Genomic DNA, 16,746 nt, shown 5'->3' with positions numbered 1-16,746 from the left:
CACTAGAGAAAGCACCAGCATTCCCCAGCCCCACGTCTGAATGCCCAGTGCGGCAACACCAGTGCCCAGTGTCTCTAAACCAGGAAGGAGTAGACGCCATATCCACTGAGAGCCCCTGCCCAGCCCACATACAGTGCATATGAAACAAAAAAAATGTACTCACCTGAGGCCCGACAGTAAAGTACTCCTCTTCATGTCCCTCATTACACCAGAAGCCGAGGCCATGATGAACAGCCAGGAGGGAGGCTGAGTGCACCATACACCCCCTGGTGTCTGCTGCCTGCTAACACCATGGGAGAGAGAAAAGGTCCCTGCAGTGAGCTTGCCAGCAAAAGTCTGAACAAGAGAAGGCGCACCTCCCCTGTGTACCTTACTCCTGCATCTGCAGTGCCACCTGGGGGTAAGTCCCTGCATCGCACCCAGCCTGAGGACAATAAATGGAGAAGGCTGATACAGCAGCAAAGTGTAAAAGCAGGCAGCGAAGCATACCTTTATTTCCAAACTGCATTACCACCTGCAGGTAGGCTTGGTGATAGGAGTGGACTGACTCAAAGACCATATGAGGAAATACTGTGTGGTGCCCCTGTCCCTAAAGGCATGCAACATTACCTGAGGTCTCCCGCAGAAGAAGGAATAAGGTGAGCAATCCATGCACACCTCAACGGGGCAACCTCCAGACACAAAGGGACAGGAGCAGCACGCCTGAAGCCACTCGCCCAGTGGATGGCTAGCAGTGCAAAGCAGTGGCTGTAGAATCACCCGCTGTCACGAAAGCCACCCCCACCCCAGCCACAGAGCAAGCAGTCTGAAGCAGCCATTGAACGCCCAGACACTCAGCACACTGAAGACAAGAATTAAAACCATCAAAGCACCAATCCAGCACCCAGATTCAGCTGTTCAGTGCTCAGAAACAACCGTTGTTGTCTATAGTTTGGCTGCACCCACTATGAATCAAACCGGAACAAGGACTCCTCAGAACAGTGTTTTTCTGCGACCAGTTGCTCAGAGAGTGAGAGCCCACCTGCAACTGGTCCATGTTGGCAAGCGCACTGACTACATATCATCCAACCTTTCGGTTTGTACAAATGACTTGGCCGTGGCTCCTGTCCGAGAGCCTGCAGCGACCCACAGATGGCCCATACGCAGCCCAGTAAAGTCCACGCTGGTCCCATGGCAGCCCATTGAAAAGGCCTCAAGGAAATTCCTGAATGAGGAATCCATAATGAGAGGTTGTCTGGAAACTCCTCGACTGACAAGGTATCAGGACGTGCCAGGGCGTCAGAGGAGGACATCACATCAACATAGATGCCTTCACAGTCTTCGAGGGACTGGCCTTCAAGAAGTTAGGATGTCTAAGTATCTTTGCAGTGGACTCCACCAACGCTCTTTATGTGCCAAGTTTGAACACGTTTTAACTATTTACGCCAACAGCCTCAGCATGAGGGTCCACAGTGCGTGAGTGGACACTGAATTAACCAACTGGCTGTCACTGAGTCTGGACCCTGTCCACACATTGTTCATGCCCAGCAGTAGCTAGTTAAACCATGGACTTGTGCCGAGTTGCCTGGGTGCTCCCAGCTACACCTGTCCACTGCCATCCGGCGACCAGCCTGTCGAGGCCGAGAGACTGATGTTGGTGTTTCAGTTATTTAGTTTTGTTTACAGGTTGTACTTGGTTTTTCAATAACGTTTGGGAGGAATTTAGTGTCTTCCAGAATCATTCTAGTGTTTGCTAACCAGCCACCCCTAGAGGGCTGTACCTTACACCCACCTCACTCCCATCCAACACAGGCATCACCGGTCAGGTGACCCCGCTAATAAAAGAGCCTGAGTGCACGTGCTTGTAGCCAGTTAAGTAACCTACACCCTGGTGTCCGTGTCCTTTATCATTACAGCATGTGGGCCTAGAGCCCACAACATAACACCCAGCCTCCATCGTGTTGATTTGCATTCCAGTAAATGTCTAGAGACGAGCAGAATCATTGCAATGCACCAGGCGCTTAGGAGTGTGGCGGGCTTCTTTAATGCGTACATTAAATAAACATGTATTCCAGATAATGTGGATAAAAATACACATGCGATGAGTTTTAAAGGGGTTCAGGCAGAATCGAGAACTACCCATCCCCAGGGCTTCATTACCGACCATATTTCCAATTTGCTTCTGAAAGGTCTGATCTCGTAACTCACGTTTACCTGATGCCGTCGGCTTACGTAGGTGTCCAGCCGGATGTTAAATGACTCCGTTCTCCGATGACTGTACCTCCAGTGGATAGCAGGTGACCACAAATAGAAACAGAGTTAAATACCACACCATGATTATATGTAATGAGGGGTTGAATAACCCCGTCAAGGCAAATTACCACCACTCCGGAATTTGTTTCCGATGGGTGGTTCAAAGCCTTTTGCTGTCTGAGATGCAAGCAGCCTCGAGCAGTGACTTGTACATCTTGAGTGGCTTTGTATTTGCTGCGCCCTCTTGGCTCCCAGTCATAATTTTGTTCAATAGTGTTGGAAGAAGCAACTTTAAATAGTTGATACATTTACTTCATGTGCGCGCTCCCTAGTGGATAACACTGACTGAACTAATTGAGTAAAGAAAAGATATTCAACGTTTCATTACTGTATACTGTTACATGAGAAAAGCCACGCATTTTTGTTTTTCATACATTCAAATAATTATTTAAATCAATAAAACCTGTTTTTAACGGTTGTTTGTTGATGGCCTCGGTTTGTCAAATGGTTCAGAGCCGGCATTTCACTATAGAGCACATATAGTGTTTGTTCCTTTCTGTTTAATAAAGTGTGGTCTGCACTATAATGAATGCTGCAATCCTCACAAAATGCCTAACCCAGGCTTTGTTTTCTTTCTTCGCAGGAACATGGCTGAAGAGCAGCCTTGGCCTTATCCAACAAGAAGGGAATCAGCTCACGTGGACATATATCGCACCACAGTTGGGATACTGGGTGGCTGCCATGTCTCCTTCGAACCCAGGTCAGTTGAATTTTAGCAATAGTTTAATTGACAAATGAAAATGCTCGTTGTAGAACATAATTCTTCAGGTTCCCTCGTCAGAGGTTCTCCATCAACACTCTGGTTGCTGAGTTGTCAGGAGATATGAAGACCTATAACCCCGATCTTGGAACCCTTTTTAGAATGTCAAAATACTGTACAAGTAATGTGAGCAAACCATACTGCATGGATCAGAAGATACATAGAATATCCATAAAAGAGTTAACTATGTAAAATAAATGACTCACCTTCTTCCTAAATACATAAAACACGCATCAATACAAGTACAAATATTTCACAATTGTAAGAACAGTGCTCTCCTTCACATCGCACTGATTAAAAACAAACCTGTGCATTTGATCCGCCTGCATTAGTGGCAGTTCTTTCCAAACCTTCATCAACACCGTTTCCCAAATACTCTCATTCCTCTGGAATTCGTGCCCGTTTGCCTATACTTCATCCATTCATCCTTCCTCACTTTCACCTTTGATCTCTGTAGGCAGTCCAGCCTCAGTCAACTCGAGTCCATTCAACACCTTGCGTCTTGCTTTGCTTTTTATGCTTTCCATCAGTACATCCGCTAGGATACCACTACAAGTAGCTTCTTTTCTCATACGTTTGACCTGACATCATGCAATTAATTGTGCACAATTTCATCTATCATTTTTGACTCCAAAAACCTTTCTTCTCTTGAATGAGACCTACATTCTCTCCTTTAATTGCTGAACGGTAACCACAGTCTTCAGGTTGCAATACCCCCTTTACAGATGTCTCTGTTAACCGTCCCTTCACCTCCTCCTTGGATCACTCCACTTGCTCAGATGTTTGAAAGATCTTGGCAAAAACTTTGATTTCGATTGTTCTATTATTTGATCCAATTGTATTCTAGTATGCTCCTGTAAGAAAAGTGGTGTTAGGACATTTTACATTAAATCAAACCAGGTACATAGATATAAATTAACGAGATGTGGATAAGATGGCACTACGTTATAATGAATACATTAAAAAAGAGGTGGACTTTTAGATGTCATTTGATGGACAGCAGAGACGCTTTGGCTCTTAGATAGGCAGGATGAGAGTTTCAGAGCGCAGTTGCAGAATCTGTGAAGGATTGATTTTGTGCAGTTGTGAATTATGGCACTTCTACATACAGGGAGTGTTTACTTCGGAGTAGTCTTCATTTACCCAGTATTGTTACTTTCATGTGGGTGGACTTATTCAGATGCATTGATTTATAAACAAGGCAAATGTAATTCTTGCTTTGAAGAGAATCCAATGCAAGCTGCTTCAGTTTCGATTGATGTGCTCAAACGTCCTTGTTCAGGATATGAGCATGACTGTGGAGCACAGCATGCTGTTTAGTGTGGTAAGCGAGGATGGGAGCACCCCAGCTAGAATGATACTGACAGACTAATCAAGATCTAACCAAAGCATGAGCAGGCAATCTTATTTGGTCATGCAAAAGCAGATTATTATTTTTTGGAGAGAGTGATGAAGATTGGCTGCTTTTAGTATTTTATTCATGTGGTGGACAAGTGAAAGGCAGGAGTCCAAACCAAAGCCTAAGTGCTTTACCCTAGTGAAAGGTGATGGAGAGAATTATATGTGAGAGTAGCAATATTATGCGGGGACCTTAAGGCATGAAAACACGAAGTCGCTACATTGTTTTTTGTTTAACTTTCAAGGTGAGCGGTGACACAGCTAATGAACTCCACCATGGCTGCCTTTTCGACTTGCTCCACTGAGGCTTCCTTCGCTTAGCTCCCATTGTGTGGTTGTGCTTCTGGACCGGCAATGTTTACAGAATAAGAATGCCTCACACGCTGTCTAGTCCTCTAGCCTTGGCAGAAAATCCCTGAAAGAGAAGTCCTAAAACTGCAAGAGACACTTTTGTACCTGAAGCACAGTCCACCAAGGAGTTTCATGAAGGACACGCTTAACAGAAGGGATTTGGCAATGATGTTGATGCAAAAAGACCTGCAGTACTCTAATCAGTGCAGTGAAAAAAAAGGTTTCTTCACCAGGGGGTGTGGCTGAGAATGATTTAAGGTATATTAACACATATCGGTTCATGCAGCCAAAGCTTCTAACTGTGCTGCTAACATCTAATTTCCTTTTTCTTTCAATCCAACACACGAAGTGTTTGAAATAGTTTGCACTTTTTCTGCCCCTCTCCATTTTGGCTGCCTCTTTTAAAAAAAAAAAAAGTCTGGTCATGTGTCTTCCCCTTTCTGAGAACAAACATCACTAATGTTTATGATCTAATATATACGAGGAAATTGGTTCCACATGCTGATTCAACTCCTTAGCTGAGGTCATTCCAGTGATCCTCAGTAAACCAATCTGAGCCAAGTTTCTTCTGTATCTCAAGCTTAGAGTCTGTCAGCATTGTGCAACCTGAAATCAGACTGCCTGTCCTTCTTAAAATTGCTGCTCACCCCCCATAATGGTGCCTCCTCCAACTCGAAACCAATAACTTGTCTTACATTAAAGGGCCTGTGCTGCAATGTTGTATTCTCCGTGATACATTTCGAAAAGAATCTGGGCCACAGAAACCTATAGACCTAATATACTCCTCCCTTCATTTGCTAAAACTATGGAGCATTTTCTGCCCATTTGTCTAGCAAGCAGGTTAGAAGACATCAGACCCCCACATCAGATTGAGTTCAGCTTTGGAGCGGAGCAGAACACATCACAGGTGTCTTTAGTGGCAGCTTTGGACTAGCCCCATAATACTTGTGATCAGGACTTTCCTTCCGGCTTCCTGTTGCTCACAGCAGATTGTGACACAGTTCATGACACTGTCACGATGAACAATCTCAGGAAGGTCCGCCTCAGTGGGAACTCTGCGTGTGGCCTGCAAGAATAGACATAAACCAGTTCAGTCTCCCTCTTTCCTTTGGATTCCAAGGACTGAAGTGCAGAGTTCCAAAAAGATCTGTGCTTTCCCCAACCCTATTTAACATAAACGTCCATCCCTTAGTAAATTGATATGAAGCTTTGGTTTGTAGGTGGAGTCCCAAGCCGATGGACCTCAAATCCTCCTTAAATTTACTAATTTGGTCCTTTTGACACTGAGGTGCCCTTAAGTAACTATCTTGCCATTTAAGAATGGAGGAGGAGACCAGGTCGAGGTGAGTAGCTCCTTCATCATCTCCCACTTAAATTACGATAACACCTCAAAATTGGGCCTTCCAGCTCCCCATAATTTCAAACTTGAAATTGTGGTCGTAATTCTGGTAGCAAGATTGAGGAACTGTGATCACATCTCAGATTTGAGGCATCCTCTGCACTGACTTCCGTTCAAACAGAGAATTACATTTAAGGCTGTATGCATCACGCACTGGGCCCCAGACTAGTGTCCTCTCTGATCTCGCATTATCTTCCAGCCAGATCACTTAGGTCTTAAGTCTCGACACTACTCCAGATCCACCAAAATCACCAAGCTTGTTTTGGAGGATGATCATTCAGAGTCCAGGGTCCCATTTCCATGGCTAGTCTAGCTCAGGAGCTCAAAAGACTTCAAATAATGGTTGCACAAACTACATAAAACCATTCTCTTTTGCCAAGTTTTGCTAATTTTCCTCGTTAGTTCTCTGGTCTCTCTCTTGTCCATCTCTGCCCTTCCACCAGGATTACCTTGGTTGATAGCCGTCCTCTAAACATAAATAACAAAGCTGTGGGAGATTTATAACAGTGGCTCTAGGTTGTGGAGACGGGAAAGAAAGAGAGAAGGGATACAAATACATAAAACATTTCATAACCAGTTATGTAAAGATAGCCAGCCTGCCGGGCGGAGACTGTGTATCACCCCTCAATTACTTCTTTTCTTAAGGTGTGCCAGGCAGACCATAAAATAGGAGGCAACAGTGCTGACTACATCAGTATCATCTGGTCTATTGCACAATAAGACGTCATGATAAAACCTTATTCTAAACTTCTTAAACAGAGGCTGAAAATGTACAGAAACATTTAACCTCCCACAAGAGGTCAAACGGGCTGTGTATTGGCTCCCATTCTTTTCTTGTGGATATAATAGTGGTCGGTCTTAATCACCTCTTGATTGTAAATGGTAAAGATCTGCATAGAGTAAAATCTACCCTCGTCCTTTCCTTCTTCTATGCAGATGATGCAGTTTTCATGTCCCATACTGCAAATGGCCTCAAATTACTGGTTGATTCATTTGTATATTTTATAGAGATGTTGGGTCTAGGCACAGCCATCACAAAAATCCAATACATGGTGTGTGGAAAACTGAATCTTAAAACTAGACGCATAACCATCCAGGGTAAGAACATAAGTAAGGTAGCATCTTCCCCTGTCTTGTAGTTATATTCGATCAAGTTGACTACTGACAGTCCTGTCTCCTAAATCGATATGCCCAATTTAGCCAGGTGTGTGGTGCTTTGTTCAAATTTGTGCTTACTTTGGGGAGCAGTCCAGCTGTGCCGCTATTACAGGTGTATAAAATGAAGTGCCTACCTGTGCTGATGTATGGCACTGCCATTTGGGGGAGGGGGCGATGGGGGGGGGCGAGTCAGCAATAGCGAGTCAGCAATAGCCGAGCCATTCAAATGGGGGAGAACCGTTATTGCAGAAAACCGTTGGGTGTGGTTCTTTACAGCTCGACTTTCTTTGTCCATGAAGAACTGGGCCCAGACTATGTTGAGGACCAGGTGAAATTAACCCTGTTATTGTGGATGTCATTGTGGAGTAGTGACTCCACGGCCCTGAACAGGGAGATCATTGAGGATTGTGTAGGGTGTGCGCATGGGTTTAAGGTCCCTTGGTTAAGGTACATCCATTATGTTACCAAGGTGATAGGCCGTTCAGATTTGTTGAATAAGCCAGGGGATATCACGAAGGGGGATAGGAAGATAGTTAAGGAAATCTTCCAGAGGCATGCAAGGGAAGCAAGAAAAAATGATGTAGCAAAATTTGTCATTTGCTCTCTTGAGCTTCTGAAAACAGCAGCAGTCCCAGAAGAGCCATATCTTAGTCAGGTTGGGTGTCCCTGGAATAGGTCTCTTTTAGCTATGTTTCGGTTGGGCTCAATCCTCACCTACATATGTTTCCCCCAGGGGCAATATGACCCAAAGTCAATTATGGTATATCCCTCTAAAGGTTGTTCGCCACAGACCCCAGAACATTTTTTTGTTCTGTACATATAACCTTTTGCAGTGCAGATATTTTCTGCCAATCCTGAAAGCCAGTGGCTTTCGACAGCATAAGCCAACTCTTTTGTTTTTACATTTATTAAACACGGAGGTGGTGGTAATAGCACTGCTTATGTTCTTGAAGAGAGTGCTGGCCTGGAGTATAGACATGAATTTTAAATATGTAGAGTTATTTATGTTTTTATCTCATAATGGATGGATTTTATTTTACGGGATTTTATTGTGTGACGGGTTTTTATTGTGCTATTATTCTCTTAATATTATTGTTCTATAATTGAATAAAGATGTTTAATTCATTTCATTTATTTCATTCATCAGCTGAACAAAATCTGACACTGGTTTGGAGAAAGGCTGAAACATGCAAGATACCACCGCAAACCACCACACAGACAACCACCTACACACATGCAATTCACACAGGCACTGTTGGAAGGTGACTTGTGCCACTTCACGTTGTTATATTTTTTCAAACAAACTTTATTGTAGTTTCTGGTAATACAAACAATACCCGTCCAGGCAGAGTGACACAATAGGGTATCTGTGGAAACAGATTAGAATGCAATGTGAGAAATCAATGAACAATTCAGCCTTGAAGAGCAGTGATATAAGCAATTCATCCCGGTCCAATTAACAACTCCCACTTCACCATCCCCTATTCCCAGCATCTAGAGCATGCTGCCTCTTCCACCCGGAAGAGTTGAATAATCCTACCGGGAGTGAGATATGGCATGTGTAGCAGTAAAAGTTAGTGAGTTTAAATCTGGCTTTCCTGTAAACAGTGTAGTTGTGCGAAAGTATCTTAGCCCAGTCAGTGATGGATGTGCAGCATCTCCCTCCCATCTTTCTCGCAGTTCCTCGCAGTAATAGCAAAGCGTAAGACTTGTATAGTCCCGTCGCTGCCCTGAACTGACTTGTTAAGGTGCATAGGAACTGGCAGCATTTATGATGAGGGGGCTCACTTGTGCTGGCGTTACAGAGAGAGTGCATGGTAGCCACCACTGCTCGATGCAGTAGGAAATGGCCTCTCAGGAGTTTGAATGCATTAGAGCAGTGGTTCCCAACCTTATGACTCCTGAGGACCCCCAATGAATAATTACTGGAAGCCGGGGACCCCCAGCAATTTGTACGATTTAAATTTCAAACATTAACAATAATTCGCAAAAAATATAACCAGTACACACCAAACAAATACTCAAATTACTAAAGATATCATTCTTTTATATTGAAAAAAATATGCAAATATTAAAACATTTTATTGGGAAGGTTGGCACTGCATCTCTGCGACTACCGTTTCATTGTTTGGTTTTATTTAGGAAAGGTGAATCCTCAAGTCAGATTCTACATTTCCAGAGATATTTCTGTTTTGATATTTTTTTAGGTATGTAAGATCTGAGAAAGTTTTTTCACATAAATGAGTGATCGGGAAAGGAAGTAAACCATAGGGGCCTCATCTCTCCCTAGTCTCTCCGTCACATGTACTTCATTTGTTTTAAAGCACCTCCCATACCACTGTATGGTGTCAGGGCACTTTACAGGCGACTCAAGGTGTAGGATTCACATGTCATCCACACTGGTAGGCATTTTCTAAAAGTGTTTGGTCTAGTGAAGCACAAACTTACGATTGAGAACACAGCACAGTGATTAGCGAGGATGTTAGTAATAAGAATGTATTTCTACACAAGCAAAGCTTTTTTTAGCAGCACAAGGAAAATGAGACTAGGGGAAAAAAACAACTTTCTAATTTGTGCCATGCGGTTTGCATGTAGCTCTTTAACGGCAGTTCATAGCTCACTGTGCTAGATTATTATTAAGAACTGCACAGTAAAAAAAAAAAAATATATGTGACAAAAGCAGTAACCCACTGTGCCATGCACATAAAATACTGTTCTTTGCATGATACACGTTCTTTGCAGCAGGCATATTAATCATTTGCGCTACCTTTGAGTCAAAACTGCCACTGCCCAAAACTCTCATTCCTCTCCAGCAGGTACATTCATCAATAGAGTTCTCTTGACACTTTTATTTTTGTTGTAAAGGAGCTTTGTAGTGCTTTTAAACTGCTGAACAAAGGAAGTAATAAATATAAAAACACAACGCATGTGTTTGTCACAGGCCCCACTGGCGAAGTGCCTTTCTCCTAGCCCAGGCCTGCGGCCCCCCCTGGGAATGTGTCACAGACCCCTGGGGGTCCGCGGACCACAGGTTGGGAACAACTGTAGTAGAGAGGTCATCAAAGGTTAGGAGTTCTCCATTCCAGTAGCGTGCACTAATATGAGTCACCCCAAATGCAGACGATTCGGAAAGGCCTCCCCACGCTGCCCAGGTTCATCTGTTTCAGTCCACTCAGTGAAAGATCTGGCGAGTATGGCCTACTGGTATGAGGGTGCTGTAGGGAGTGCCGCCAACAATGTGGGGCATCTTGCAAGTCCACTGTATTTTCCCACAGTGGGCACCCGGGGCGTAAAGGTATCTGGTATTGTATGTGGAGATCTGGCACTCCCTCTGTGCCAGTCTCCTCAGTCCCCGCTTGCAAATGAATATACAGTGTGAACCACTGGATCTGTGCCGCCAGATAGTAGGCCCTAAAGTCTGGGACCACCAGACCCCCCTCTTCTGTGGACCACTACAGTTTGGCCAGTGCTATTCTGTGACCCCTGGCTCCCCACAGCAGCTCGGTCAGTAGTGAATCCAGGTCTCGTAAAACCTGCTGGGGAATAATGGTGGACAGTGTGAAAAGAAAACAAAAACAGCAGCTGTGGAAGTGTCACCACAATTCTCCCCATCTCCGACAGTAGCAAGGGTTTCCAGAAAGCCACACTCATGCAAAGCCCTCTAACGGCTGCCCCAATATTACCTTCGAAGATGTTGCAAAGGGTTGTAATACACCTTAACCCCCAGATATTTCAAGCAGGTCCCTTCCCAGGCGAGGCCTTGAAGGTCTTGTGGTGGAGGCCCAGTGCTACAGAGCGGGAATAATTGGGGCATTTGCCAGTTAATACATGGGCCCAAAGTTCTACCAAAGTGGTTCAAGAGGTGTATTGCACCCAGGAGGTCCTCTTCTGCATCTTGCAGGAACAGGAGCAAGTCATCTGCATATAGAGCAGAATAGTGAGCAAATCCCCAAATGTCTAATTCCAGGTAGGAGGTTCCAGAGCATGCATCGATGGCCAATGGCTCAACCGCAATGGCAAATAACAATGGGGAGAGCGTGGAAGCCTGTTGGGTCCTTCGGACAACGTTATAGGATTCAGAGATACACCTGTCCTTGCGAACTCGAGTCATAGGCTATAAAGTACAGGAGGGTTGTCCATTTGACAAATCCAGGCCCCAGACCCATTTTTGCCAGTACCTGATGGAGAAAGTTCCTGCGGAGGCTATCAAAGGCCTTCTCTATATTAATTGCCACAATTTTCGCTGTATGTTTCCCTGGTATGCCTGCTTCTAATATCAAGAGGAGCCTACGGATATTATGGGCGGTATTACGCCCCAGGATGAACCCAGCTTGATCACTATAGATCAGTTTGGGGATCAGAGGCAGGTAGCCTAGATCCTGCTCAGTATTTTATAGTCCATATTGAGCATGGACAGAGGGTGATATGCTCTAACCTCTTTCGGAGGTGGCCTGGTTTTAGCAAAGGAGTTACTAGTGGTTTCCTCATGGATGCTGTCAGATGTTCAGCTTCCTTGGCTGCAACATATAGCTCGTCTAATTTGGGTGCTAGGTCTTCAATGTGGGTCTCATAAAATTCTACTGGAAGGCCATCAGTCTCAGGGTAGTTGCCTCTCGCCATGGCCTTAATAGCTGTCCATACATCCTGAAGTAGATAGGCTCTCCCAGAACATCAACTTCCTCCTGTGTAATCGTCGGGAGAGTTATTAGTTATTGGGTCCAGAAAAGTGTCTATCGGGGGGGGGGGGGGCAACAATGGCTGGGTAACATATAGTGTGGTATGATAGTCCTGAAATCTACTATCAATGCCGTCCTGGATATAAAACTCAGACATACACCATAATTGAGTTTGGGTCATATTGCCCCAGGGAAAAACGTATGTAGGTGTGGATTGAGCTGAACCAAAACAGAGTGCCGGGTTATTACATATGGTCTGTCCTGGCCTATATTGGTTGATTGTTGGAGAGAAATAGTGGACCGCATTAATGAGGTCACCCAGAGGGGGAATCCCACAGACCCCTCTAGCTTGTCTACTGGGAGGATTCCCAAGGCCCGCTCATCGTAAAGTTACTACTAGATTTGTAGATCTGGCACTAGTTCTCATAAAAAGGTAGATTATTATACACTGGAAGGTCACCAGGGGCTCTAGGTTGATAAATTGGAGGGAGGGTCTTCTTCAGTGGGCAGGCTATAAAAGTACACTATTGCATCAGGAGGCAAGCAAAGGTCGTGGGTCTATTGACAAGCCGGAGCATGAGACCAACTGATAGCCTCTGAGAGCCACTTCACCTTAAAGAACACCTTCAGAAAGATAACCCGCGCACTTTAAATCACCCCCACACGCAAATGTTATTGGAGTAGGAACTAAGCAGTAGAGACACCCCACTGGTTAATTCCAAACTATAGATTAAAGCTTGAGCTAAGGGCCAAGGGGGGCAAATAAACTGACGAACAGTGCCCTATACAAATATTTAATTTAAGGAAAGTATGATGTGCTGTGTATATGGGGAGAGAGTAACTGTGCACATGGTCTGCATTTTCTTCTCTTTGGAGGTAATTAATCCATGCCGATGGCTTAACTCCACTTCCATCTTCTAGGTCCCATGGTCACCCAGGACATTGCTTCCTACCACACAATGTTTCTTCTGGCGATCCTAGGAGGAATGGCATTCATACTTTTGGTTTTGCTGTGCCTTCTGTTGTACTATTGCAGGTAACGTTTTTCCTATTGTGCTTTTTTTATATTAATGACAGAATTTCTGATTTTGCATGGTTCTAAATATCTTTGCTTGAACAGTATTTATAAGTTATAGACTTTGAGACAACTTTTTGTCAGATAGTTTTTTCACAAATTCATACATAATACACACAAACACGAGGATATTGGTCAATGGGCTAGCTTCATTGGTATGTGAAATTAATATTCACATTTTGCTTCCGCTCACAAATGCATGTATTTTGGGGCAGTGAGTCAACCCATCATGCTCATTGGCTTCCTTCGCTTTCAGTGACTGTACAAAGCCCAAGTACATCGTTCACATCTGTATACACGCAGTTCTGTCCTCTTCATTGATAAAGCTGGTTCAAAGTGGCCTTTTTATTTCATTAACAATACTATTGGCTATGTATTTTGCCTGCATGTCGGCTGCCCAGTCAAATGGTGATTTATTGTCAGTCTCTTTTTTAAATTTGTTATAAAGTGTTTGTGACATAACAACATTTATGTTAGGTGGTAATTTATTCTGGTCTCTTTAAGCAATAATGATTTTTTAAAATGCATAGACAACTGAAAACTTGTAGTTTCAAAAATCACTGACATGGTGGCCATACCATTGAATGATTTTTAAATGTTTATGACGAGCATATGGAACTCACATTTAAGTGCTGGTGTGTTTTCCTTTTTTACTTTTTATAACATGTACTTGCAATGAAAATAAATAACCATTCTACTATTCTGTAGAGGGTAGACCTGTTGGTTGTGCCACTGCTTGTTTTTGACTTTAACGCTATTTATTGACTTATTCATGATGATGCTAAACTTAAGTTTGGATATTTAAAAAGAAAAAAAAGCATTTGGAGCCGCGTACTGCTGTCAGATTTCTTTGATTTCTGACAGACTTCAGGGGATTCCTCAGTAATCAAACTGAAGGTCCCTGCGAAAGGATCACACTTCGAAGGCAGACAGGAGTGCCTCTCTGTGTTGCATCTCATGCTTTTTCCTGCACTCAGACAACTACACAATTCTTGGAAGGTATTACGCTCCTTAGAAGTGGAATTAGTAAATTAGAAAATGGAAAGGTCCACTAAGACATGGAGTAGTCTCCTTAAATCGTCCTCAGATTGCCTGATTAGTGGTGGAGTTATGTTTAGATATTAAGTATCAATTGAGAGGAGTGTAGAAATTAAAAATCACTGCATAAATCATAATGGACTGACTTTGTGACTTTTTGGCATTTTGAGTGATTTCTCAGTATTAGATGTATCAACTTTGAGATTTTTTTAGAAAAGAGCACCTTAACTGTAGTAATTATTTCTGCAATGTCGAAATGTGATTGATTAATTGATTAGAAGTGTCAAAAAATAATTTGGAAGAGTAGTTGGTAGTCGGCCATTATCCAGTTCCAGCCACCTTACCCCCAGGAGAACCATGTTAGGTCTTGAATGCTGCAGAAGAACACCCTGTCTAGAGAAGGATTTCCGTATAGCATTGTTCATCAATGATGTCATTTCATTTGTAATTAGTGATGTGATCAATTATGTCATATAGCATGTCGTGAGTGACGTGAAATGTGAGCTAATAAGCAGGGCACGGTGAGGGCGTGAGTTATTGTTACTTCAGTTTACTATTACTGCTGATATTATTTTTTCCGTTTAAAACGATTCATTTTAACTGACATTTTCCCTTAACTGTAAGGTCACTTTAACCTTTGGTTTTCAGTGAATTTCTGAGTTTTTTTTGTTGTTTTTTTTTAAGTATAGATATTACCAGACCTAACAAAGTCGCTGGTATCTTCTGATTGAGGCAGTAATGCTAGCAGTCTGTCACTAAGACTGCTAGAAGTTTGGACTTATATCCCCAAAGTGATTTATACACCGTACTGGTGATATGCTGTCCATCCTCAGCAGAACGGACATTTTTCCCTGTTTTTGCCAAGAGTTTATATGGAGGATGAGTCCAACAGTAGTCTTAACAGATGGATTAAATTGCAACTGTCTGTAGATGAGCCAGCCCTTTAACTACTATAGGTGTATGACTTTTGCTTTTCTTTTTTTTTTCGAAATATTGAAGAACCCTGCATTGTGATGCTCTTATTGGTCAAACTTTCTTTCCACAGCATGTTAAAAAAATAGCAGAGTCCATTTGTTTTATTTTCGGGGAAAACGTTATAATTGTGCTTATTTTTCTAGGCTGTGGAAAGGCAAGGTTGAGATGTTTCCTGCTTGTTCAATAGAGGGTCTGCAAAGTCCCTCTTTACGTAAGCTACACCATCAATATCAGACCAGCTTTTATACCAGTGATAAGACCCTTTGCTCCAACTTTGCTAGAGACTCTTAAGGAATTCACCCTGGAAGCCCTACATTTGTTTCCTTACTTCAATAATTACCACTCTAGATCCTTAAACACAGATAAGGCCTCTAGAAAGGCTGATATTGCAACCAACCAGCAAATTGCCCTACGCTCTGCCCTGTAAAGAACATTATTGTTCAATAGGATCACAAGTAATGGACAAGGCCAATTACGTCTGTATCCTTGCTGCTGATCTTTCGGCTGGAGTAGGAAGTTGTTTTTTGTGTTTTTTTTTTATTTTATATAATTTTGTAAGTGTGAAGAAAGTCAGTTTCTTCATTTTGATAACCCCATAAATGTGTTACATACTCCATTTCAATGGATTATTTATTTTAATGTGCACTGCCGTCATCTTGGAAACTAATTTGATTCCTGTGTTTGGAGTAAAGGGTGTCTTCCCATTGTGCCTCAGCAATCTCGAAACACACTGTTTAGTAGCACCTTTCCTCGTTATGTTGAATCACTGGGATTAACCTGTCGAAACCGAAAAGAAAAGACGCATGAAGGAAGGTAAGACAAAAGGTGAGGGAGTGGCAAAAGGTGCCAGTTGGGGGAAGGCAGGTAGAGCAAGTGAAGATTAAGTGAAACTAATGAGGGAAGGAGTTGGAGAAGACAGGCCAGCGATGGAAGATAGGGGATACCCATGAGAGAATAGGACCAGTCAGGAGACACCGAGACCAAGACACACCGACGGCTAGAGCAGATTGCTGGGTTCACTGCACCTCTCACGGCTGGTGTCATTCAGAGTTCAAGCTAGGGAGAAAAATAATTGGTAAAATACATAGAATCCATATACCTCAACCTCATTTATGTTTATAACGTGCATGCATATAATAAGCCAAGAACAGAGTCAATCAATCAGGGATTTGTAAAGCGCACTACTCACCTGTGACGGTCTCAAGGCGCTCAGGAGGGGTGGGGAGAAGGGGGGGGGAGGGGGGTGCAGCTACTGCTCGAACAGCCAGGTCTTGAGAAGGTTCCTGAAGGTAAGGAGGTCTTTGGTCTGGCACAGGTGGGTGGGAAGAGTGTTCCACGTTTTGGCGGTGAGGTGTGAAAATGATCTCCCGCCGGTTGTAGTTCTGCAGATGCGTGGGGCAGATGCGAAGGCGAGGTCAGCGGAGCGGAGATGCCAGGTCGGGTGTAGAAGGAGAGTTGTTTGAGGTATTCTGGTCCAGTGTTGTGAAGTGCTTTGTGAGCGTGGGTGAGGAGTTTGAAAGTGATTGTCTTGTTGACTGGGAGCCAGTGCAGGTTTTTCAGGTGGTCTGTGATGTGGCAGTGGCGGGGGATGACCAGGATGAGGCATGCAGAGACATTCTGGATG

The 16,746-nt window shown here is 43.5% G+C and overlaps 1 protein-coding gene across 1 annotated transcript in view; it reads left to right on the top strand.

The window, feature by feature from the left end:
• The window catches only part of FAM171A1 (family with sequence similarity 171 member A1), a 409,935-nt gene that overhangs the window by 361,221 nt on the left and 31,968 nt on the right, over positions 1 to 16,746 (top strand). Inside the window, exons 6-7 of the mRNA XM_069211592.1 lie at positions 2,876 to 2,992; positions 12,956 to 13,070. Coding sequence (XP_069067693.1) covers positions 2,876 to 2,992; positions 12,956 to 13,070 — 232 coding nt within the window. The remainder of the gene's footprint in view (positions 1 to 2,875; positions 2,993 to 12,955; positions 13,071 to 16,746) is intronic.

This window comes from Pleurodeles waltl, chromosome 10 (assembly GCF_031143425.1).
Source record: "Pleurodeles waltl isolate 20211129_DDA chromosome 10, aPleWal1.hap1.20221129, whole genome shotgun sequence".
In the NCBI taxonomy this organism is placed as follows: Eukaryota; Metazoa; Chordata; class Amphibia; order Caudata; family Salamandridae; genus Pleurodeles; species Pleurodeles waltl.
This window is presented reverse-complemented; position numbering and strand designations above follow the sequence as displayed.